Source organism: Lithobates pipiens, unplaced genomic scaffold (genome assembly GCF_037356315.1).
Source record: "Lithobates pipiens isolate NorthernLeopardFrog02 unplaced genomic scaffold, aLitPip1_a1.2 Scaffold_3, whole genome shotgun sequence".
In the NCBI taxonomy this organism is placed as follows: Eukaryota; Metazoa; Chordata; class Amphibia; order Anura; family Ranidae; genus Lithobates; species Lithobates pipiens.
In genome coordinates this window covers 79,300,945-79,324,947 of record NW_027507790.1, presented here as the reverse complement: position 1 = coordinate 79,324,947, position 24,003 = coordinate 79,300,945, and the positions used below count along the sequence as shown (strand labels likewise).

The following is a 24,003-nucleotide window of genomic DNA, read 5'->3' as shown; positions in this document are numbered from 1 at the left end:
AGATGAAGCCTGTAACATACAGCACATCCTCCAATAGGGAGCACACAGGAAAGGTTTTAGATGGCATGCATTTTTTAGGAGAACCTATACTGGTATCTTGAGGTGGGTAAGCCTCTGGCCCATTCGGTGCCAGGCATGTCCACATCTCATCAATCAACCCTGAAATAGTCCCTGAGGTTTACTGATAAATTCACAGAAAGGGGCTCTTCCAGGAAGGAACCTATGATCCAGAGGAAGCAGCCTTCAAGCCCCCTCGTCTTAATCATATGCCCCACTATTCTCCTCCGTGTAAGAGGACCCAGCCAGAAATGCATCAAAAACAGACTTTGGGGAATATGGGGGTGGCAGGGATCATTTACATTCCTGATGGCCCATGTAAAATCCAACATCTGACCTATAAAAGGTAGACATAGAAGCTGCAAATTCCTCTCTACTGAGGCACAAGGCGTGTGGGATGCCAAGAGGGGCAGAGACATCTAAGGAGGGAAGAGACTAGGGAAGGAGGCAGAAAAAAAAAAATAGGATTTTTGTATTCGCCGTAAAATCCTTTTCTCTGAAGTTCATCGATGGACACAGCAGCTCTTCTTGACCTTAGGGTTATAGCACCCCTTTAGGAGAGGACTAGGCAGAAAGCGTTAAACAGTAACACTTGTACAGTACCGCCCAGGGGGGCGGTCCTACTGGGTATAACTCCTCTCACTGCAACCAGCAGCTCAGTTCGTCAAAAGCAGTACAAACATAAATAGGGTGGGTGGGTGCTGTGTCCACCAATGAACTTCAGAGAAAAGGACTTTATGGCGAGTACAAAAATCCTATTCTCTATCGTTCATTGACGGACACAGCAGCTCTTCTTGATCTTAGGGATGTCCCCAAGTAGTGTCAAGAAACGAGGGGTGGAAACAGCAAACAATAACTCCACCCATAACAACCAGAGCTCCTCATCGGAGGCTTTTGAATCTTAAAACAGCCGCCTGCAAAACTTTGCGGCTGAACATCAACCTTGTAAAATTTAGTGAAAGTGTGAACTGACGACCAAGTCACCACGTTACACACCTGGGAAACGGACACTTAATGGTCGGAAAGCCCAAGAGGCACCAATTTCCCTGGTAGAATGTGCCATGATGGGAAAGGGGGGCACCCATCCCCTTATGGCATAAGTCTGAACTACAGTCTATCTAAACCACCGAGAGATGGTGGCCGATGAGAGCGCCAGTCCCGTCTTCGGACCAGCCACTGATACAAACAGCAAGTTCCGACCTCCAAAAAGGAGCCGTAGTAGATAGATACACCCACAGAGCCTGGACCACATCCAAGGAATGCAAAGCCACCTCTTTGAGGTGTGACGGCCGAGGACATAATGACGGAAGCACAATGTCCTCATTTAGATGAAAGGTCGAAACAACCTTTGGAAGAAACAAAGGCCTCGTACGCAGAACCACCTTATCCTTGTGGAGGATCAAGTAGGGAGATTTGCAAGACAAGGCCGCCAACTCAAAAACCCTCCTGGCAGATGTAATAGCCACTAGAAAGACTACTTTCTGAGAGAGTGTCAATAAGGGGATCTCCCTAAAAAGGGAGAGCACCAGATTCAAATCCCACAGGAGGTAGCGGTGGTCGAACCGGAGGGACCACATGTCGAACCCCCTGAACAAACGTACTCAGGAATGAGTCGCCAAGGGATGCTGGAAAAAAAAAAAAAAAAAAAGACAGCCAAAGCTGATATCTGCCCCTTAATGGTGCTTAATGCAAGTTTCTGATCCACTCCTTGCTGCAAAACAGCAGGATCCTGGAAACTGACTATGTACGTGGACGCCACCCCATCTCCTCACACATGGAGATGTAGGCCTTCCACATACGATGATAAATCTTTAGAGATGACGTCCGTGCCCTCAACATAGTGGATATTACTGAATCCGACAGACCTTGGTCCCTTAGTACCTGGCTTTCAACAGCCATGCCATTAAAGCCAGTGACGGTAAAGCACGATGAAGTATTGGATCTTGCGACAGAAGGTCCTCTTGCATCGGCAGTCGCCAAGGAACATCCGCCACAATTCACACACATGTCGGTGTACTAAAGACACCAAGGCCAAACTGGGGCAATCAGGATTACAGGAATCCCCTCGGCTTCCACTCTACGAAGCAGACGTGGAAAAAGTTTGAGTGGGGGGAAAAGCATAAATCAGTCGATAATGCCCCCATGGGGCCACCAATGCGTCTGCAGCGTCCGCCCAGGGATTGTTTGACCTGGCTACAAACCTCTGCACCTTCTGATTGAGTCGAAAAGCCAAGTGATCCACATCTGGCGTGCCCTACCTTAGGCAAAGGAGCCAAAATACATCCGGATGTAGGGACCATTCCCCTTGGTCCAGCATCTGAAGACTTAGGTAGTCCGTTTGCCAGTTTTCTACACCCAGAACGTACACAGCCGACAGAGCTGGCACGCGCCGCTCTGCCCACCGCAGGATGCGAGCGACCGCCAAGGCTGCAGCCAAGCTCCTTGTTCCTCCTTGATGGTTGACATATGCCACCGCTGTGGTGTTGTCTGGCTGAATCCTGACCAGACGCCCCTGCAGTCTCTGCATGTGGAGAGGCAATGCCCGATTGGCCAAAGTTCCAACATGTTGATCGGTAGGCGGGATTTTTCCTGGGTCCACCGACCCTGGGCAGACTGTACGCCTCAAACTCCCCCCCCAACTGGTCAGGCTGGCGTCCGTTGCGATCACTGTCCAATGAAGAGGAAGGAATGACTTCCCGGACCGAAGAGCCGGTGACCTCAGCCACCAGAGCAGGGAGTGGGAGACTAGCTGGCTCACTCATATTTGACAATCCAGGGACAATGGAGATTTGTCCCATCTTGAGAGGATCTCCTTTTGCAAGGCTCGAGTGTGGAATTGAGCATACGGTACCGCCTCAAAAGTGGTTACCATTAGACCCAGGACACGCATGCAAAAACGCAGCAAACGACTACCTGCGGGACACCAATAACTTCACCGCAGGTTGAAGAGTCTGCAGTTTGTCCGAAGGATGAAAGACTCTCGCCTCCGAGGAGTCCAAAAGCAGGCCCAGGTACTCCAGGCATGAGTCGGCACCAACACCAACTTCTGTAGGTTCAGTACCCAACCAAACTCCCGAAAAGTTAGCATGGTGATTGCTACATCCTCCCTTAATTCTGAGGCAGAAGCTGCCCTCAGAAGGAGGTTGTCCAGGTAACCCACGATTGTGATCCCTCGCTGCCTTAGCAAAGCCAAAATTGAGGCTAGCACCTTGGTGAAGACCCTCTGTGCCGACGCCAGGCCAAAAGGGAGAGCTACAAATTGGTAGTGCTCATCCTTGACCGCAAATCGCAGAAACTTCTGATGCTTGTTGCATATGGGGACATGCATGTATGCGCCCTTGATGTCCAGGGATGCCAGGAAATCCCCCTGATGGAGAAACTCCCGAAGATGAAAAGCTGAGAGTCGGTAAAACATGGACCAGGCATCCGCCTCGGCCCTTCTGTCAGCAGGGTCCTTAAAGGCAGGAGTCCCTTCCACCTGAATCGTGGTTCCCTTATTAAACCTGGAAACAAGGGGGTCAACATTCGGAGGAGATGTCCATTTTTCAGGAGACTCTCCTCAAAAGGGTAATGCACCGCCATGCGTTTCTGGACTGGAAAGACACACTGCGGTTTTCTACACTCCTTGTAAATAAACTTATCAAAATAAGTTGGGTAAGGAAATACCTTAGCCGTGCGGGCCGGCTTGTGGGACCCGAAAGGGACCAACACTTCTGTAGATGCCCCCCGCGGTATCCTCCATTTTTTAGGGTATTCCGCACCACTGTAATAAGTGCTCCTACAAGCACCTTTTCCTGCACTGACCCCGGACACGGAGTCATCCTCACTGTCCGAACGGCCCTGGTCAGCATCCGTTGATACGTCAGAACAGGGGCCGCCTATCACAGCGAGGCCCAAGTCTGAATCAGAGCTTTCCCCAGAAGACGGTGGGGGGAGGGGGCGTTTTTTATCCCCCTTGCGGCACTTCCACCCTGGCAACAAAGGCCTCCAAGACCACTGCCAGAGCGTCCATCTGCACCGCAGGTGCAGGGGAACTAGTTGCAATAACAGGGATGTCTGGGGAAGAAGCGCCAGCTTCTGACGCCATTCTGACCCACACTCGCCTGTCACTACTTAGGGACTGAAGGCAAGTCGCACAAAAAAGTCCACCCTCCTAGCTGCAACAGACTGAGGAGCTCCCCGCAGGACTCACCACCCTGATCACCCAGGTTCTGCGCTACGCTGCTGCTGTCCGCTGCCCCGTGTCATCCACGAGGTGTCTGGGTGGAAAGCACCCAGCGCTAGAGGTACAACTACCTGAGGCTACTAGAAAATGGCCACCTAAGCAAAAACGTCTGAGGGAACCAAGAAAATGGCCGCCGAACTACTAGAAAATGGCTAAAAGGCAAAAAACTGCATGTGGATATGGGAAAATGGCCACGGAGTGCACGGCGGCCTCCCCACATGTCTCACACAGCACAAACACCCTACTGTGGCCCAGAAACAGGGAAGGGGACAAGTGGACCCCAACACAGCCCCCTGCCAGGACCCAGGGACCCCCAGCCAGGTGGCGGACGCAGGAAGATTGAGGAGAACTCCCCCTTTGCCCTTGGGCTTCTGCACCCAAGACTTCCTCCTGTTTTGTGTCCTATCCTCGGACTGTCCCCTGTGACCCTGAAAAAAACGTTTCCGTGTTTGTGCAGGTTTTTTCTTTATCGGAAAGGATTTATTCTTATCCGCCGTTCGGTGCAGAATGGATTCTAATTCTGATCCGAACAACAAATCCCCCGCAAAAGGAATGCCACATAGCCTATTTTTCGAGGCTGCGTCCCCTGGCCAGGTTTTCAACCACAAAGCCCTTCTAACAGAGTTAGTCAGGGCGGCTGACCTGGCTGTCATGCGGACAGACTCCGCCGAGGCATCAGCGATGTAAGCAATGGCCACAGAAAGAGTAGCAAAGGAATCCAGAATCTCCTGCTTATGGGAATCAGCCAAAATGTGAGATTTTAACTGGTTAACCCAATGATCCAGATTTCTTGCCACACAGGTTGTTGCCATGGCCGGTTTCAAATTCATCATTGACTGCCAGGATGTTTTTAGAAGTGGATCCATCTTCTTATCCATAGGTTCTTTCAACGTGCCCATATCTTCAAAGGCTAGATCTGTTGACTTTGAGACCTAAGAGAAAGCCAAGTCTAGCTTTGGGACCTTGTTCCAAACAAGGTCTGGGTTATCTTCAAAAGGAAACCTCCTCCAGTGTGCTCTGGAAAAAAACATAAGGGAATGCACAGGGAAGGTGCGAGATCTGGAATCTCGTAGCCTTGCATACATTCGATCATGCAGGGAGAGCTCCTTTTCCTCTTCAATACCTAAAGTGGCATATATCACTTTAAGGAGGCCTCCCACTTCTTCCAATGATAATTTGTACTTGGAAGCTGCATCTGAGTCCTCCTCTTCTTCAGAGTCTGACTCCTCTAAGGCCAGTGAAAAGGAATCCTGTGAGATGTCCTGAGACAAACCTCCCCCCCGTCAGCAACTGAGATCACCCCGGCTCTAAGGAAGGCTGCTGGGCTCTAGACTCCCCCGATGTTCCAGGCTCCTCTGACAGCTTAGATCTGAATGCCTGAAAGGTAGCCTTAAGCTCATCTTTAATGGTTGAGACTAAGTCGCCACACAATGACGGGGACTCCTCCCTGACCAGGCTTGCAATACAAGACGCACAAAGCGTCTCGACCCAGGTTTCGCTAAGTTTTTCCTTGCAGACAGGACATCTTCTCTTAACTGGTTGGGCAGAACTCTTCACCTAGGCAGAAAAATACAAGGAAAAACAACCCAAGCTGTTTTTTTTTTTTCTACAATAAAAAATGCAACTATCACCCAGGTGCAGCTAAGGGAGAAACACACCATTCCTCAGTGCCCTAGCAAGCCAACACCCCCTAAAACTTCCACCACTGCAACATATAGCAAGGGAGGGAAAAGGGAGGAGGGGGTGTGGGTCATCACTCCCCCCCCCCCACAGGAGCATAGGATCCGGACAATCAGAGCACTCCTACCTTCACCTTGCTGGTGCCTTGGCTTGCCCCCTTGTATCGCTCTCCATTGGCGGACACAGAACCACCACCGCCGGTCCCGGATTCAAAAACACTGCTGCGCCTGACCGGAACCGGAAATAAGGTGCTAGTTGGTCCTCATCTCTCCCCCTGCGTTCCAGCGCCAGGAAATGACACGTCGCGCCGCCAGAAGTCCCGCCCCTTTCCTGAAGGACGCGGCCGAAGCTCTCCCAGCTGCCCGAGCACTGACGACTGCTCTCCCGCAATGCAGCGTGCGCTGCAGGTGGGAGATCCAAAACGGTGCGGCCGCCACTCTGTTGGCAAAAAAAAACAGGGGACAGGACCCCCGACGTGCTGGCTCTCCCCGAGCACTGAAGGGGGAGAGAGTGCCCATGGGACCATCCTCACCGGGAGGCAGATGGGAGGACCTAAAAGTAAAAAACCCCAGCTGAGAGCAAAAACCTCCAGGACCACCCCAGAGATCATGGCTCCCACCAGAGGTGTTGCTCCAGGTTGGAGGAAACACAAAAAACTGAGGAGGCTGCGGGGAGACTTCCCTTAAAAAGCGCTGATGGAGGAGGGGTTTACTTTGGGGAGGTGGAGCCATGATCTCTCGGGTGGCTGTCCTGAAAGTCGTTTTGGAAATACCAACTTCCTTGTCAGAAGGATTAGGGGAATATGTTGTATTGGGTCAAATGGCTGTTTTTTGTAACAGACAAAACTAGGTTCAAGGGTTCAATCGAAGTTTGACGGGTGGAATAAGCCACGTCACCCCCTGTATAAAACCCCAGACTACAGAATGAGTAGCAAGTGGTCTTTTGAAATGAGACCGATTAAAGCTGAGACTTGGCCTTTAACAGTACTCAAGGCCAATTTCATTTCTACCCCTATCTGTAGAAAGGCAAGAATTTCTGCCGATGATATATCTCCAAGGGTGCAAACTCTTGGATTCACACCAGGAAATAAGCCCCCCCAGACTCTCTATTTCTGGAAGCTGGCTTCCTTGCATTAATCAAAAAGCCCACGTTTCTTCAGAATGTGGTTTAATAGCCAAGCTGTTAAATTTTGAGACTGTAAGTTAGGATGGAATATCGATCCCTGTGAGAGCAGATCCGGCTGGGCCCTCCACTGCCATCTTTACGATTTCTGCATACCACGACCCTCTGGGCCATGCTGGAGTCATCAGAATTACCAGCTTTCTTTCCAGCTTGATCCTGCAAAGTCAAGGCAGGAACTGAAGAGGGGGGAATGCATAGATTAGTGAGAACTGATTCCATGGGGTCACCAATGCATCCGTTCCAAAATGCGAATGGTTCCCTTGTTCTAGCCACAAAGTTGACTAACTTCATGTTGAACCTGGACACTAGAAGATCCATGTCCAGAGTCCCCCATCTTTGGTAAACAGCCCGAAATATGTTGGGGTGAAGAGACCATTCTGCTGGGAATAACTGCTGGCGACTCAAGTAGTTCGCCTGCCAATTCTCTACTCCCGGAACAAAGACTGTCGATAGGCACAGAACCTTCCTTTCTGTCCAAGTTGAATATGGTTCAGCTCTCTGTGCTGAGAGAACTTCGGGGGGGGGGGGGTCTACCGTATAACTACCCCTTTTTCTTTAACGTACATCATGGGACACAGAGCCTTAAGTAATTGCTTAATGGGTTATAGTCTACCTTCAGGTGTTGACACTGGTAAACCCGAATAAGGTAGTTTACTCCCTATATAACCCCTCCGCCTTCCAGGAGCACATCAGTTTTTTCGCCAGTGTCTAAAGGTGTTGGTCACTGTGACAGACCTAGCCAGGACAGAGGCTGTTGGAGGGGATGGAATGCCAGCCTCTTGCCTTGCTATTATGGGCCCTGGCATTTGGGGGAACGGTGCCCTTTGTGAGCTGTATGCCTGGGGACCCCTGAGGTTTTACTTGGATTCAGGTCCATGCCGCCCCTCAAGACAAACAGACTCTGGATATGTATATGCCATATTAGCAATAGACTGAATCACACTGTTGGGACACAAACTGTTAGTTGCTAATGTCATCAACTCCAGCCACCTGTCTGTTGTGTAAATGAGTCTATTCGGGCTTGTAAGAATATTCCACACAATGTTGTTGTGTTAACCCTGTGTTGATGTTTATGGTAATGTGTATTGAATAGTCAGTCAGTGAGCTACCCTGAAAAGTCTCATCTCTCAGTCAACTAGTATGGGTCAATGATTAGATAATTAGCTCATGATAATTAGGTTAGGTTTTAGTCATCTTGCGGTATATATTTTTGGGAGATCTCAAATAAAAGATTATTCCTGATGTACTCCAAGACTAGTGTTGTCTAGTTCTTGGGGGTTCTTATAGTCAGATCCATTGGACTTGTGTTCCAGGACTCAGGAAGCGGTATACTGACGGAAACACTTTTGCCTGTAACGCCTCTCTTTGTAGGGCTGGACCCCAGGGCTTAGGTCTTGCTACATTACCTAAACCACCTGATGGGGTGCTTTATAGGTCCAGGGCAGTTGGAACAACATTTTAGGGACCCAGTCCCTGAAGGTTTGTTACTCAACCTGCCGTGATGGGTGAAGGTTGGATTGTTTGTTATTTCAGCAAATCCTGCAGTGAAGATAAAGTAAGGGAAGAAACTTGGGTATTAAAAATATCTATGTATTTCTTCTATTAGGGAAAAAATGTTGTCATGCCTTAAAATCTCCACTAGAGGGAGTCTATGCACATGCCTTACTCTGTTGTCACGTGGGAACATTTTAAAATTAAAAAGGGACAGAATTTTTTCTCGGAGGGGGCCGGGCCTAAGCGCGATGCCACTAACGTCCACGAAGACACGCGGCAGGCTAAAAACAAATACAACACAGCTGTGGGGGGGGGGCGTGGCCTGACCTCTGCTGAAGATGGCAGCTTAACCTGATAGCTCCCGCTAAGGAGGATACCATTCGGCTACAGAGGCTTTTACCTCCTTGCCCTACCTGGAAATCATGGGAACGTCTTCCCGCAGCTCATCGGCGTCTCGGTCCAGGTCCCTGAGGGATGAGGCCGGCAGGATCTCGCAGAATATACCGGAGATGTTCCGCTCGTATAATTCCAATATGGCCGCCGCGTGAGGTCAGTCCTCACAGGCCGCACAACACACAAGTCCTTCGCAAAGGAATACTCCGAAAATGGATGATGTCGTTCTCACCCCTCATCTCTAGCTGAGCCTCCAGGACCTGAGGTCCATAGCAGTAAGAGTCCCTTACCGCGGCCCTGACTGGTGCGATAGCTGATTTACGGATCGATCTCCAGGCCATGGCGACACGTATTTAGGATGTGGAAAAGACTACATCCACCCACTCCTCGATTCTAAAAAGATCCTGTCAGATTATTGACACCCACACCCTACAACTCCGTGAACTTAACCGTCATACAGCAGACCTGGATAACCGTGGCAGACGCCATAACATTCGCCTGCGAGGTCTCCCAGAATCGTCTGACTCCGATAGCCTTAACGCTGAAGTCACAGGCTTATTTAAACGCCATACTAGATAGGCCGCTTGATACCCCGATTGGTATAGAGCGTGTTCATAGAGTCCTACGTCCGAAAGGTAAAGATGTGCTGTGTGCTCGACTACAATTTGAAGGAAGAGATTTTACACAAAGCACGGCGGGCTACAGGGCCGATTACCCATAATGGCGCCCACATCACTTTATTCCAGGACTTATCCACCATAACGCTGCAGAGGCACAGAGAACTCTGCCCCTTGTTGGAAACACTTCACGCCAAAGGCATTCCATATCGATGGAGGTTCCCTTTTGCTCTGTCAGCCTCATCAGGTGGGAGGACCGCACTGTTACGGGTAGCGGAAGATCTTCGGCACTTCTGTGACACGCTAGACATACCGTTTACTGATGTCCCAGAATGGTATGCCGAGTTTGGCCCGCCAACAGCTAGATGCACATAAACCTCCACGGAACCCATGGACTTCCAGGACTCCCGCTATAGGAGACGCCGCTGGCCTTCAGAACCCAGATCACATCAAACCCGACACGGAATGGATTCGGGTACCAGCCCATCGAGAGCACCGCATTCGAGGAGAGCACGCCGGGACCGCTGAGCTTAACCTGCAGTAAGACCTGACGCCCTGCTCGCCTGCTCTTTTCTTTCTGCCTTTTCCTCTCTCACTCCTCCTGTCTGCTCTGCCCTCACTTTCTTCTCTCCCGCTGCTATTTTCCTTGCTCTGTGGTCTCACCTTCTACTCCCCTTATCGTGGCCCGTGCTATCTAATGGAATTGATACAGACTCTCCCCACCGTCTGAACTCTTTGTTTCTCACTTTGCTTATGTCTACAACCACCGACCTAACTTTACTGGATTCCTCCCCCAGTCACACTGCGGACTCCGGTTCGGCCTCTTCCGTTACTCCGACCTTAACCTCACGATGACTACTTGTACGGACATGATCTCCATAGCCATGAACTGGTCACTAATAACATGATGGACGCTCTATCACGAGCCACGGGGCTCTAGGGCACGCTGAAGCTAATCACATTACTTTCCTGGTAACCTATTGCTCCTGTGCTTAGTGGGGTTTTTTCTAGGTGTTACTTTCTCCACGTAAAAGTATATGCTCAATCTCTATGCTCAGTACTTTGTGACCGGTGTGACAGAGACCGGGGTTTGGAGACCTGCAGTAACAGATACCCCCCCTTTATGCTGGCTACGGAAGCTAACCAATATTTAGTCTAAGAAACCTAAATCTCGGTAGGCAGCCCTACCTAGTGCCTTATTAATACAACTGGGTACGAGCCCCGGGTTTCCATGCACTCACAAAACTTATCGGGTCTCCTCCTCTGTCTCCCGATCACGGTGTGGATCTGCTTATCTATGTACCTTTAATGTTGGGTGTAGCTAATGCCACCAGACTATTTATTTTTGTTTAATGGATTGGTGGTTGCTTCTATGAGTGTCCCCCTCTTAGAGTTTGTTTTCAGTTCCCCTTTATTTTATTTTGGGGACGGGGATCCAAAGATGAAGGTGGGAGGGGTATTATCCCCTGCGTGGGACAGAGGTACGGACCTCATGCTCTAACCTGGGAGTTCAACGGGAGGGGGGCGGGACTAAGACTAAAATCCTTCCTAGCAGCGTCCCTTCAGTCTATGTTCTAACAGGGAGCCTACACGCGCCTAGTATCCGTTAGCTGTTAATGTATCTGTAGCTGAGGCGAAAAAGGATTATATTTGGAGAGAGGGAAGCTGAGTCTTTTCAGTGTAGTTTTTATACAAGTGAACTTGTGTTTGTTAATTTTTTTTGTTATTCGTTTGGTTATCGCAGTGTTTAGCATCTGTACACACCAGTATCTCTAGGTTTGTGTCCAGAGTTCTTTTCCGTACCCCGCACTGCCCTCGGGCAGGATCTGGATGTAGAACATAGTTCCAGTGCATGACTGTACCTCTCCTCCCCACCCTGGATGATACCATAAGCTTAGGTCATCCATATGGGGTGATGGTTATATCTAGGTGGGGATTATGATTTCTCATCTTTTTATGTTCCCTCATAGGAGTCGGCTGGCTGCGTCACAGTTTGTATGCGGCACAGCCCTTATCGGTCTACTAGTTTTGTGGTTTAATGGGTCTAGGTGATATACTTACAGATTATATAGGAAAGCATTTAAGTAACACCTTTCAACTCGCCTCTCTAATTGCAGGGTCCCAGGGTGTCCTGGACCCCTTCATAATTCCTCGTTCAGCGGGATGTGCGATGTACTTCCCTCATCCTTTCTTCTGTAGCTTTGGGCCTTCTCCTCTCATGGTGGTGCCAACCTGAATAGATATTTGCAAACCTCCACCTAGACTGCCCACCAACTGTCTCCCGACACTGGTTGTAGGGACCCTCCCTGCGATCTGTGGTGGAAGTGCGAGCAGGTCTTACACTTCTCCGGATTATTATCCAGGAGGCTCGCTCAATCCCCAACCGTAATCTCCTGTCCTCAAGTGTTCTTTCCAAAAGTTGTCCTAGTTTAAGCTACACTACATCAGGAGTTAGTAGAATTTATCTCCTGACGTACTGTACACCCTTTCTCTTGTGCCCACCTTCTCTCCTTACACAGAAACCCCACTTCTTACTAGGTAATTTCCAAGCACCCCTCGGCAGGACTCCGGTTTTCTACCCTTTGCTTTTCACTTTGTAGCCCCCTTCCCTTCGGCTAAGTAAACTACGTATTGGAACACTCAGCCTTAAACACAAATCAGTGCCCTCCCCTTAGACTCCCAATCCCACAAGAGGTCTCACACAAGGCATCTTCTCGCATATAGCATGGCTCCCAAACTCCAATTGAATGTACAACACAGCTGTGACAGTCTCTCCTCGGCTGACAAGGAGAAAACAAGCAGCCTGCAATACAAGGACACAAGAGCTGTGGGACATGTAAGGGTTGCAAACTGGCATTCCTGATGCAGGAACGACACCTTTTTTCCCAGCACTAGGCTGAATTTTATAGCGGCTTTAAATGTTATGAGTATTTTCAGTGATTAAGTGTAATTTGTATAATGCCTCTGTTTTTGTACTTAAGACAATGCCTACCAAAAAAGACACCACATAAAAGTTTCACCCGCAGGCGCTAGGATCCCGAGTCGCATTTCCATGCCGTCATGCTCGCCTGAATTACCAGTTATGGCAAACCAAGGGGAGCCATTTGGAACAAACTGAGGGTGCAACTGCTGCTCAAATCTCAGCCCCTGTATACGTGACTGAAGATGTCCTTTCCTATTCCCTGCAGGGTCTGGAAGAAAGATTAGCGGCTTTAATCACATCCACCATTCAAATGGATAGGAAGCGTGTTAGATCAACGAGGTGTTACCCACAGTCGATCAGGAGGAAAACAAACAGACTAGGATTCCTCTGTGGAGGGAAAAAACTTTAGATGAGCCTTTTTCAGCCTCTCAAATCTGAGGAATTGCTGATACAATCTCTTACAGAGATGGTTCTTCTACTTTCATGTTAACCCTAACGGAGTCTCCTGAAAGTTGGGTTTCTTCCTTGGGTTCCTTAAAACCCTCTCAATATTTGCATGCGTTTCCTGCACACGCATTACTAGAACAGATTATTTTTTGCTGAATGGGATCACCCGGATAAGCATTTTTCTCCTCCTAAGAAAATTGCAGCAATTCTCTATCCCCTGGGGGAGAAATTCTCCAAAAGATGGAAAATACCAGCATTTGACGCTGCAATTTCAAATGTTGTCCACTAGACAATGCACGGATGCTTAAAGGATCCAACAGACAAGGATTTGGTATCCCTGTTGAGATCTATGTTTTTCATGGCAGGTGCCATTACCCAGTCTATAGTCACTGCAATAAGCGTCTGTCAATCCCTAAAGGACCAATTTAACCACTTAACGACCGGCGCACGACGATGTACGTCCTATTTTTGAAGAGGGATATCTCGGTAACGGCAGCAGCTGCTGCCACAACCAAGATATCCATCTCTTCAGGCGCCGGTCGTCTGTACAATAACTGTGGTCTCCACGGCGGATTCGCCGTGAGATCACCGCCATTGGCGGCGGGAGAGGTGCCACCCCCCCTCTCGCCGCCCTCCCGCACCTTCCGCCGCTTACCGGAGCCGTCGGTAGCGGCGGAGGCGTTCAGGTCCTTTTGCTAGCTGGGTATGGAGACGAGTGAGGCTAAGATGGCCCCCACTCGTCTCTATACCATAGGAGGGCGGAAGCGACGTCAAAACGTCACTTCCGCCCATACCTCTTAAAGGTATTTTTTTTTTTAAATGTAATTTTTTTGTTGTTGTTGTATTTTAGTCCAAATATGAGACCTGAGGACTTTTTGACCCCAGATCTCATATTTAAGAGGACCTGTCATGCTTTTTTCTATTACAAGGGATGTTTACATTCCTTGTAATAGGAATAAAAGTGATCCATTTTTTTTTTTTTTTTTTTAAACAGTGTAAAAATAAATAAAATCAATTAAAATAAATAAGAAAAAAAAAATAAGGTTTTTAAAAACACCCTGTCACGACGAGCTTGCGCACAGAAGCGAGCGCATACCTGAGTAGCGGCCGCATATGAAAACGGTGGTCAAACCACACATGTGAGGTATTGCCGCGATCGGTAGAGCGAGAGCAATAATTCTAGCCCTAGACCTCCTCCAACGCAAAAAATGCAACCTGTAGAATTTTTTAAATGTCGCTTATGGAGACTTTTGAGGCTAAAAGTTTGACGCCATTCCACGAGCGGGCGCAATTTTGAAGAGTGACATGTTGGGTATCAATTTACTCAGCGTACCATTATCTTTCACAATATAAAAAAAAAAAATTGGGCTAATTTTACTGTTGTCTTATTTTTTTTATTCAAAAAAGTGAATTTTTTCCAAAAAAAAAGTGCACTTGTAAGACCGCTGCGCAAATACGGTGTGAAAAAAAGTATTTCAATGACCGCCATTTTATTCTCTAGGGTGTTAGAAAAAAAAAACAATATAAAATGTTTGGGGGTTCTAAGTAATTTTCTAGCAAAAAAAAAAACGGTTTTAAACATGTTAAACACCAAATCTGAAAAAGAGGCCTGGTCCTTAAGTGGTTAAACAGGCTCTTAGAGAGCTTCCTGCACAATAAGCTGAGGATTTGGCTGAATTACCAAAAGCATTATGCTTTGCCATAGATGCTATCAAAGAATCTATTCACAAGGCATTCTGCCTTACCCTTACGCATATGTGTAGAATCCTGTGGTTAAAAAAAATAAAATAAAATTTCAGCTGAAGCACCATGTAAAGATCTAACTGGGCTCCCTATTCATGGGGAGCAACTATTTGGAGAAAACTTGGACAAATATATCCAAACAATTTCTAGTGGGAAAAGTACTCTTGGTAGTCAAAAGAAAGTATAAATGCCCTTCATTCAAAAATGGGCTCTTTCCCTTACGCCAGGGACTTCCGCCTCTAGGCAGGGGCGACAGCCTCTACCGTCACACACTAGAGGAAAATCTCAGTCAGGCTCAGGCTCAAAAGAAGTCCTGGGGTCAGAAGCCTGCAAAGCAGAATCCTAAAGCCTCATCATGAAGAGGCAACCCCCCTCACCAAGGTGGGGGGGGGAAGACTTCTGCAGTTTTCAGAAGTCTGGAAAGCAAGAAATTCAGGACAGATGGGTCCATCTCCACGATAACACTGGGGTACCAGCTGGAATTTTGGGACTTTCTACGGTCTAATTTTCTTAAAGTCAAGCATTCCCAAAGATCCAGAGGAAGGACAATCTCTGTTTCAAGCACTAGACCGATTAATATCTCAAGGGGTGATCATACAGATCCCCACAAAGGAGCAAGGTCTGGGGTTTTTACTCAAATCTTTTGATGATACCAAAACCAAATGGAAACGTCAGACCCATTCTAGATCTAAGAAATCCATATCAGTTCCTGAAGATCCACTCCTTTTGCAAGGAGATGATCAGGTCAGTGTCTAGTCTTCTAGGAGGAGAACTTTTGGCATCAATCGACATCAGGGATGCATATCTGCATGTCCATATGTTTCCCGCTTTTCAAAGGTTTCTGCGAATAGAGTGAGAACAGCAGGATTTCCAGTTTGTAGCCCTGCCCTTCAGGCTAGCCACAGCACCCCGGGTGTTCACAAAAGTGCTGGCCCCACCACATAACACAGACGTGCTAATAAATCAGTCGGTGGCTCCTTTGGAGCAAAGTATACGCACTACAACCAACTATCTGAAAAGTTGGGTTGGATTCTCAACCTAGAGAAAACTTCCTTAAATGCAGCTAAAAAAAGCTGGAGTACTTGGGTTTCATCATAGACACAGTCCAGGAAAGGGTGTTCTTGCCTCAGGCAAAAATTAACTCCTTAAGAGGGTTGGTAAGGATGGTCAGGTCAAATGGGGATCCCTCCATTCGCCTTTGCATGAGGTTGCTAGGAACTATGGTGGCTTCATTCGAAGCAGTTCTTTATGCCCAGTTTCATTTAAGACTGTTGCAAAACAGTATCCTGTCTGCTTGGAAAAAAACAATTCAAGCTTTAGACTTGCCAAAGCAGCTGTCCCTGAGAGTGTCCCAAAGCCTTACTTGATGGTTACTAACCCAGAACCTGCTGAAAGGAAAATCTTTCAGGCTGGGGAGCAGTACAAGAAAAGACAACTGTCCAGGGACAGTGGTCAAGAACTGAATGAACCTTGTCTATCAATATCCTAGAGATTTGGGCAGTACGTCTGGCTCTAAAGACCTGGACTTTCAGGTTATGGGATTGTCCTGTCAGGATTTAATCTGACAATGCCACAGCTGGGGCCTATATCAATCATCAAGGGGGCACCAAAGGTCTCTCAGCGCAGAGAGAAGCGAACCAAATTATAACTTGGATAGAAAGGAATGTTCTGTGCCTATCGGCAGTCTTCATTTCGGGAGTAGAGAATTGGCAGGTGGACTACTTGAGTAGCCAACAGTTATTCCGAGCGGAATGTTCTCTTCACCCCAACATATTTCGGGCAGTTTACCAAAGATGGGGGGACTCTGGACATAGATCTTCTAGTGTCCAGGTTTAACAGGAACTTAGTCAACTTTGTGGCCAGAATAAGGGATCCATTCGCATTTCGGAGTGGATGTGTTGGTGACCCCATGGAATCAGTTCTCACTGATCTATGCATTCCCCCCCTATTCAGTTCCTGCCTCGACTTTGCAGGCTCAAGCTGGAAAGAAAGCTGGTAATTCTGATGGCTGCAGCATGGCCCAGAAAGTCATAGTATGCAGAAATCGTAAAGCTGGCAGTGGATGACCCATGGTCCCTCCCACTGTTGCCAGATCTGCTCTCACAGGGATCGATATTCCATCCTACCTTACAGTCTCTAAATTTAACAACTTGGCTATTAAACCACATTCTGAAGAAACGTGGGCTTTTGATTTTGATTAATGCAAGGAAGCCAGCTTCCAGAAATAGAGAGTCTGGGGGGCTTATTTCCTGGTGTGAATCCAAGAGTTTTCACCCTTGGAGATATATCATCGGCAGAAATTCTTGCCTTTCTACAGATAGGGGTAGAAATGAAATTGGCCTCGAGTACTGTTAAAGGCCAAGTCTCAGCTTTAATCGGTCTTATTTCAAAAGACCACTTGCTACTCATTCTGTAGTCTGGGGTTTTATACAGGGGGTGATGTGGCTTATTCCACCCGTCAAACTTCGATTGAACCCTTGGGACTTGAACTTAGTTTTGTCTATGTTACAAAAAACAGCCATTTGACCCAATACAACATATTCCCCTAATCCTTCTGACAAGGAAGTTGGTATTTTTGGTTGCTATATCCTCAGCAAAGAGGGTTTCAGAATTGGCGGCTCTTTCTTGTAAAGAGCCATATTTGATTTGTCATGGGGACAGAGTGGTGTTACGCACTCGTCCAGACTTTTTTTTTTTTTTATCAAAAGTGGTTTCAAATTTCACCTGAACCAAGATATTATCCTGTCAATTTTTTTCCAAAACCATTTTCCAGGGAAGAAGAGTCACTACATTGTCTTAATGTGGTGAGAGCAGTGAAAATCTATTTTTAGACTACTGCTCAGATTCGTAAGACTGATGTCTTATTTATTCTGCCAGAGGGTCCCAAGAAAGGACAGGCAGCCTCAAAATCCAATGTCGCTAAGTGGATTAGACAAGTGATAATTCAAACTTGATAGATGTAAGGGGTAAGATTCCCGTTTCAAGTTAAGGCACACTCTACTAGGTCAGTTAGTGCTTCTTGAGCAGTGCGTCACTAGGCATCCATGGCTCAGATGTAAGGCCGCAACTTGGTCTTCAGTGTATACATTCACAAGATTTTATCATCAGGTGGATGTAAGGAGGTAGGAGGTTATCGCCTTCGGGCGCAGTGTACTGCAGACAGTAGTATACATCCTCAAGTCTGTGGGTACCCTGTGGGTTGTTTCTCCCTCCCCTCAAGTAGCATTGCTATGGGACATCCCATTAAGTAGTTACTTAAGGATCTGTGTTCCATGATGTATGATAAAGAAAATAGGATTATTATTACAGCTTACCTGTAAAATCCTTTTCTTGGAGTACATCATGGGACACAGAGGTCCCACCCCTGTTTTGGGATTAAGTATATTGCTTTGCTACTAAAACTCATGTGCTCCTGGAAGGAGGATGGGTTATATAGGGAGTAAACTTCCTTGATTGGGTTTACCAGTGTCAACACCTGAAGGTAGCCTATAACCCATTAAGTAATTACTTAAGGCTCAGCGTTCCCATGATGTATGATCAAGAAAAGGGGTAGCTATACGATAGACTCCCCCTTTGAAAGGTTTCGATCACGTACAGAGGCCAGTGGTCTCTGATAACAATATAATTGGCATAAACCTGGCTCTTGAAAGTGGTTCGGGCCCAGCTGCAAGGAAGAAAAGGATTCATCCCCCAAAAAAAAAAAAATCTCATGGCGTGGAACCCCCAAGATTCAAACAAAGAGAAGTGTGCCTTCCATATCTGATGAAAGACTGTGCTGAATATAGCCTTCGGCATCATAGGAATTAGACTTGAATGCCCCTTTCCTTCAGAAACTGAGCTGCCAAAGACCATGGAGCAGGATGGTAGATCATTCCTTAGAACAAAAGACCTTGCAGACTTTGAAGAGCTCACAGACTGTATACCAGGAGTCTTACTAGTGGCGTACCGCATGCCTGAGCCAGGTCATAAATTCGACATCCCCCCCCACCCACAACACAGGTCCAAGTCCAGGTGCAGGGATCACTCTCCTCCAGAGTCCAAGAGATGTAAGCCATCAATGTTTGCATCGCGTGTACAAAGCAGACAAAACTGGAACATTTTATTACAGAAAAAAAACAAAGCATTTTCTATATATAAAAAAAATAAATAAAAATCAGGAAAATAGATGGGTTTACTTACATCTGTATCTGTCATACACCCAACAACAGCCATTGCTTTCGCTTCCCATGCAGTTTCAAACAGTGATGCAGATCGAGAACTGCAGCGCTCTAACATATCCTAAAATACAACAAATATAAGTGAATTTCTGAAACTCCACTCCGAAAATATTTTAATGTATGTGTTCATGGTTTACAGGTGGAAATCAAAAATCAAGAAAATGCAGCAAAAAATACATTTACTATAATTCCTGTATTATTTTTCTCAGTATTTTCCTCAGTTATGCTGTGACTAATAATGAAAAGGCTGCCTTGCAGGAATGAGAGTCCCACTGCTATCTAGTAAGAAGATTCATGTCTGTTCTGTACACAGTACACAGCACAGCACTGTCCAATTTAAATGGAGTGCCAGCTAGCTCTGCTCACTCCTACTGACTCTGCAGGGCACCCTACATTAACAGGATGTGATATACAGTGTCGTATTCACACCCCACAAAAAAAAAAAAATCCAAATTGTCATGTTTCAACTAAAAACGTAAATGTATTTTATTGTGATAGACCAACACCGACACATAATTGTGAAGTGGTAGGAAAATGATGAATGGTTTTCAAATTTTTTTTTACAAATACATGTGAAAAGTGTGGCGTGCATTTGTATTCAGCCCCCCTGGGTCAATACTTTCGCTGCAAATTCAGCTGCAAGTCTTTGGGGATGTCTTTGCACATCTATAGTAAATTTTTTGCCCATTCTTCTTTGAAAAATAGCTCAAGCTCTGTCAGAATGGATGTAGAGCGTCTGAACAGCAACTTTCAACTATTGCCACAGATTCTTAATTGCATTCAGATCTGGACCATTCTAACACATGAACATGCTTTGATCTAAACCATTCCATTGTAGTTATGGCTGTATGTTTAGGGTCATTGTCCTGCTGGAAGGTGAACCATCGACCCAGTCTCAAGTCTTTTGCAGACTCTACCAGGTTTTCTTTTAAGATTGGCCTGTATTTGGCTCCATCCATCAACTCCGAGCAGCTTCCCTGTCCCTGCTGAAGAAAAGCATCCCCATATTACGATGCTGCCACCACCATGTTTCTTGGTGGGGATGGTGTTTTCACATGGTGATGTGCAGTGTTATTTTTTCACCACACATCGCATTTTTCTTTTGGGCCACAAAGTTCAATTTTGGTCTCATCTGACCAGAGCACCTTCCTCTATATGTTTGCTGTGTCCCCCACATGGCTTCTCACAAACTGCAAATGGGACTTCTAATGGCTTTCTTTCCACTCCATAAAGGCCTGATTTGTGGAGTGCACGACTAATAGTGATCCTGTGGAAAGATTCCCCCACCTGAGCTGTAGATCTCAGCAGCTCCTCTGCCTCTGCTCCTCTCCATGGGCCTCTTGGTTGCTTCACTTATTAATGCTCTCCTTGCCTGGCCTGTCAGTTTAGGTAGACAGCCATGTCTTGATAGGTTTGCAGTTGTGCCATACTCTTTCAATTTTCAGATGATGGCTTGAACAATGTTCAAAGCTTGGGATATTTCACACTTACCCTACTTTAAACTTCTCCACAACTTTTTCAGTGTGTGTTTCTTGGCCTTCATGATGAAGTTTGTTCACTAAGGTTCTCTACTAAACTTCTGAGGACTTCTCAGAACAGCTGTATTCATACTAAGATTAAATTACACAAATGTAGACTATTTACTAATTAGGTGAATTCTGAAGGTTCCATTAGAATTTAGTTAAACGAGAAGTATGGGCTGGTATTTTTAGAATCATACTTGCCTTGCTGGATGCTGCATCCGTCCCCCGGCGCCTCTGCACTGAAAACCTATCGCTCAGTTTTGACAGTTCGCCGAGCAGAGAGCTGTAGACTGTCAGTCACAACTCTCTGCTCTTCTTCCTCCTCACTCACTGGAGCTCTGAGCTGTGGAGGGGGCAGAGCAGCCCTCTCAGGCTCTCAACAACACGCTCAGAGGCTGAGCGGGGTTGTCAGTCCAGGCATCTGGCGGATCCAGACTCGCATTGTCGGCATGATGCGGTGCCTCAACTGATATCCGTGACATCAGCAGAGAGCAGATTTCAGTCTGCTCTCTGCTGAAAATGGGTCACCGGAGTGCAAAACTAATTGCACTCCAGTAATCCATAGGAGTAGGTCCAGCCAAACGAGCTTTGGCTGGATGTCTCCTTAAGGGGTATCAGAGTAAAGGGGGTTGAAAAAAAAATGCATGCCACACTTTTCACAGATTTGTAAAAAAATGTTGAAAACGAGTTATAATTTTCCTTCCACGAGACAATTTTGTGCCACTTTGTGTCGGTCTATCACATAAAATCCCAACAACGTTTACATTTTTGGATGCAAAAAATTACAAAATGTGGTATATCAGCATATCTCATAGATCCCACAGATGACTTGGCCACACAGTGGAATCTTGCGGCAAGTGACGTCATCAGGATTTCGCAAACTACATTTAAAACACACCAATTGCATGTCAGTAACAGTAAACATTCTTTAAAATGTATAGTTTCATAGCTGATCAGGTTGGGGACAAAAAAAAAAAAAAAAAAAAAAAAAAAAAAAAAAAAAAAAGCAAACAAGTCCATCTAGTTCAACCAGTACATACTTTTTCTAGGTCTGAGACTGACTGCAACTTTATGTCATACAGGCAACTAAAATTTTATTGGGGACATAACAATGGCAGACTGCATTTATCCGATAACCATTTTCCTTTAACATTCACATTGTGCCATCTTGAAAGAAATGTGGGTTTTAAAAATAAATAAGGGTTTTTTTTTGTTTTTTTTCTTAGGAAACTATCATCAGGCCAGGACTAGCCATAGGGCACACAAAGTACTTTCTCAGTCGACCGAGGCTACATGTCTCAACAAGAGCGGACTGTTGATGACAGGACCGCACAGTGTGAGGTAATCTGTGACTGACGTCTGGACAGGGCTAACACAGACAGCGGTCACCGCTCAACCCCCGCTATGTGGCCATGCCTGTGTCTCTTATTTCTGCTCTCCCATTCCACCAACAATATCATCCTATCAGCAGAGCAGGGGGCGGGAGGAGCTGGAGATCTGCTCAGAGAGCGGGAGTCTTTTCATATTAACAAGCAGGTAACCCGCTTGTTAATATAATCCAGATCTGCAGCTCCTCCTGCCCCCTGCCGATAGGATGACATGGTCGGTGGGGTGGGAGACCCTGGAGAGGACATGCAGGCCGAATCCTGCCTCTGTCCTAAGAAAAGGTAGGGCTGTGCAAGGGAGGCAGAGTAAAAGGGTGCACTGTGATTAGAGAGAAAGGGGGGGTGCATGACTGCAAGGGGCACTTTAATGTAAAGGGGCACTGTATTATAAAGTGCACTGCACTGTAACCATTACAGTGGCCAATTACAGTGCAGAACCCTTTATATCAAAGTGCACCTTTACATTACAGTGCGGAGGACTGATTCTGAATATCCTGTCACAGTCCTCACCTCTCCCCATCCCAAAAAGCTTCCTCACATCTCACCTACCTGGCCTTACTACCTCCCGGCTTTGCCTCTCTCTCCTTCACTTGCACTGGGTAGGCATATGGGGATCCCAGTGCAGCTTACCACATAATAATGCCCCAACCTACACTGCAGCTGCATTTACCTTGTCCCTGGCATGAGTGCAGGGCAGGCAGGGATCTGTGAGCGCTGCTGAGAGAAAAGTTGTCCTTGTAAACACAGAAGCCACCTGTATTTACAAAATGACAGTGGTAAGCGGGGAGCGGAGGGCAAGAGACGGAGGCAGTGGAATTCAGGCTGTATTTCAGTGTTTTTGACACATGTGGTCCAAGAGAAAAAAAAAAAGCATTTGCCATTAATAAACTGAATTACCTTGATGTACTGAAGTAAAAGTTCTTCTTCATTTAGGTTATGCTGATGCATATAGGGCCTAATAACCTTTTCTAAATTGGATGGAATAAGCTCAGGAGCCAAGACTTTATCCAACATACGGAATACAATTGTAGTTGTAGTCTCCTAAAATATCAAGAGTAGTATCAGATCATAGAAAGTAAAAAACTGCAGCATCAGTTTCAGAAACGACTGAAGACATAAAAATTACCGTTTCAAAATCAGAAAGGGCAAGCCTGCAGTTATATTTCCTATATAGTTCCACCAACTCCTGGAGGCTGGTGACAAGCTTCATCAACTGCCGAACTTCTTCACAGTCACGGTCTTCTTTCTTCAATAAAAATAAACAAACTGTAATATGCTTGTTTTAGAAAAATTTTATTATTTTCAATCAAGATACATGCAATAAGGGCCTGTTCACACTGCCCACACACTAAACCAGATTAGTTAAGTGTGTGGGCAGCTGTCCGTTTCGGCTGCAGTAAGCAGGCAGTGTGAGATGCAAGTTTCAGCTCATCAAGCAATTGTTTTTTATGTCAATTTTACTTGAAGTGCACAGTGCGTTGTGCTGCAATAAAATGCAGCATGTCTGCATTTAATTGCAGCTCAATACACCACACATTCAGGCTGCACCGCAGTGTGGATGGGGTATGCAAAAAACAATTGTGCCTAGCGGTGACTGGTAGTCGACCAGTGCAGAAATACATCATTCATGGCACCATGTGTTAACAGGCCACAACTGTCTTAACCCCGTGTCTACCAAGGTATTTTTTATAAATGCCATGGTAAACAAGGGGTTAAAGCAAGCGCTCAGCTTTGTTAAAAGTGATCCAGGCAGATCTAAAGCCACCTGGTCACTTTTATGGAGCAAATTTATCCCCTTCCCGCCGAGCATATGTAGATATGCGGCTTTTAGGGGTTATTCCGGGATGATGCCGGCAGCTGCAAGCATCAGCGTGATACCATTTTTTAGAGTGGGCGATCAGCTATCTGGGGATAACAACCAATGCGGCTAAAATCCGCTCAATTGTTATCCCGGAGGAGCAGGATGGGACACCCCCCCACCTTCCACCAGGAGACTTGATCCTCGATCGGCCACTTCCAGAGGCTAGAGACAGACTCGCACGAAGCCGGAAAAATAGGATTTTTTTTTGTACTCACCGTAAAATCCTTTTCTCTTATATTCACCGACTGACACAGCT

At 46.7% G+C, this 24,003-nt stretch overlaps 1 protein-coding gene across 3 annotated transcripts in view; it reads right to left on the bottom strand.

The window, feature by feature from the left end:
* Nucleotides 1–24,003, bottom strand: part of KNTC1 (kinetochore associated 1) — a 389,498-nt gene that overhangs the window by 258,942 nt on the left and 106,553 nt on the right. For all 3 annotated transcript variants that reach the window (XM_077461857.1, XM_077461860.1, XM_077461858.1), the window contains exons 25-27: nt 23,013–23,132; nt 22,784–22,927; nt 18,941–19,039 (exon numbers count right to left, since the gene is read on the bottom strand). In XM_077461857.1, the coding sequence (XP_077317983.1) occupies nt 18,941–19,039; nt 22,784–22,927; nt 23,013–23,132 (363 nt within the window). The remainder of the gene's footprint in view (nt 1–18,940; nt 19,040–22,783; nt 22,928–23,012; nt 23,133–24,003) is intronic.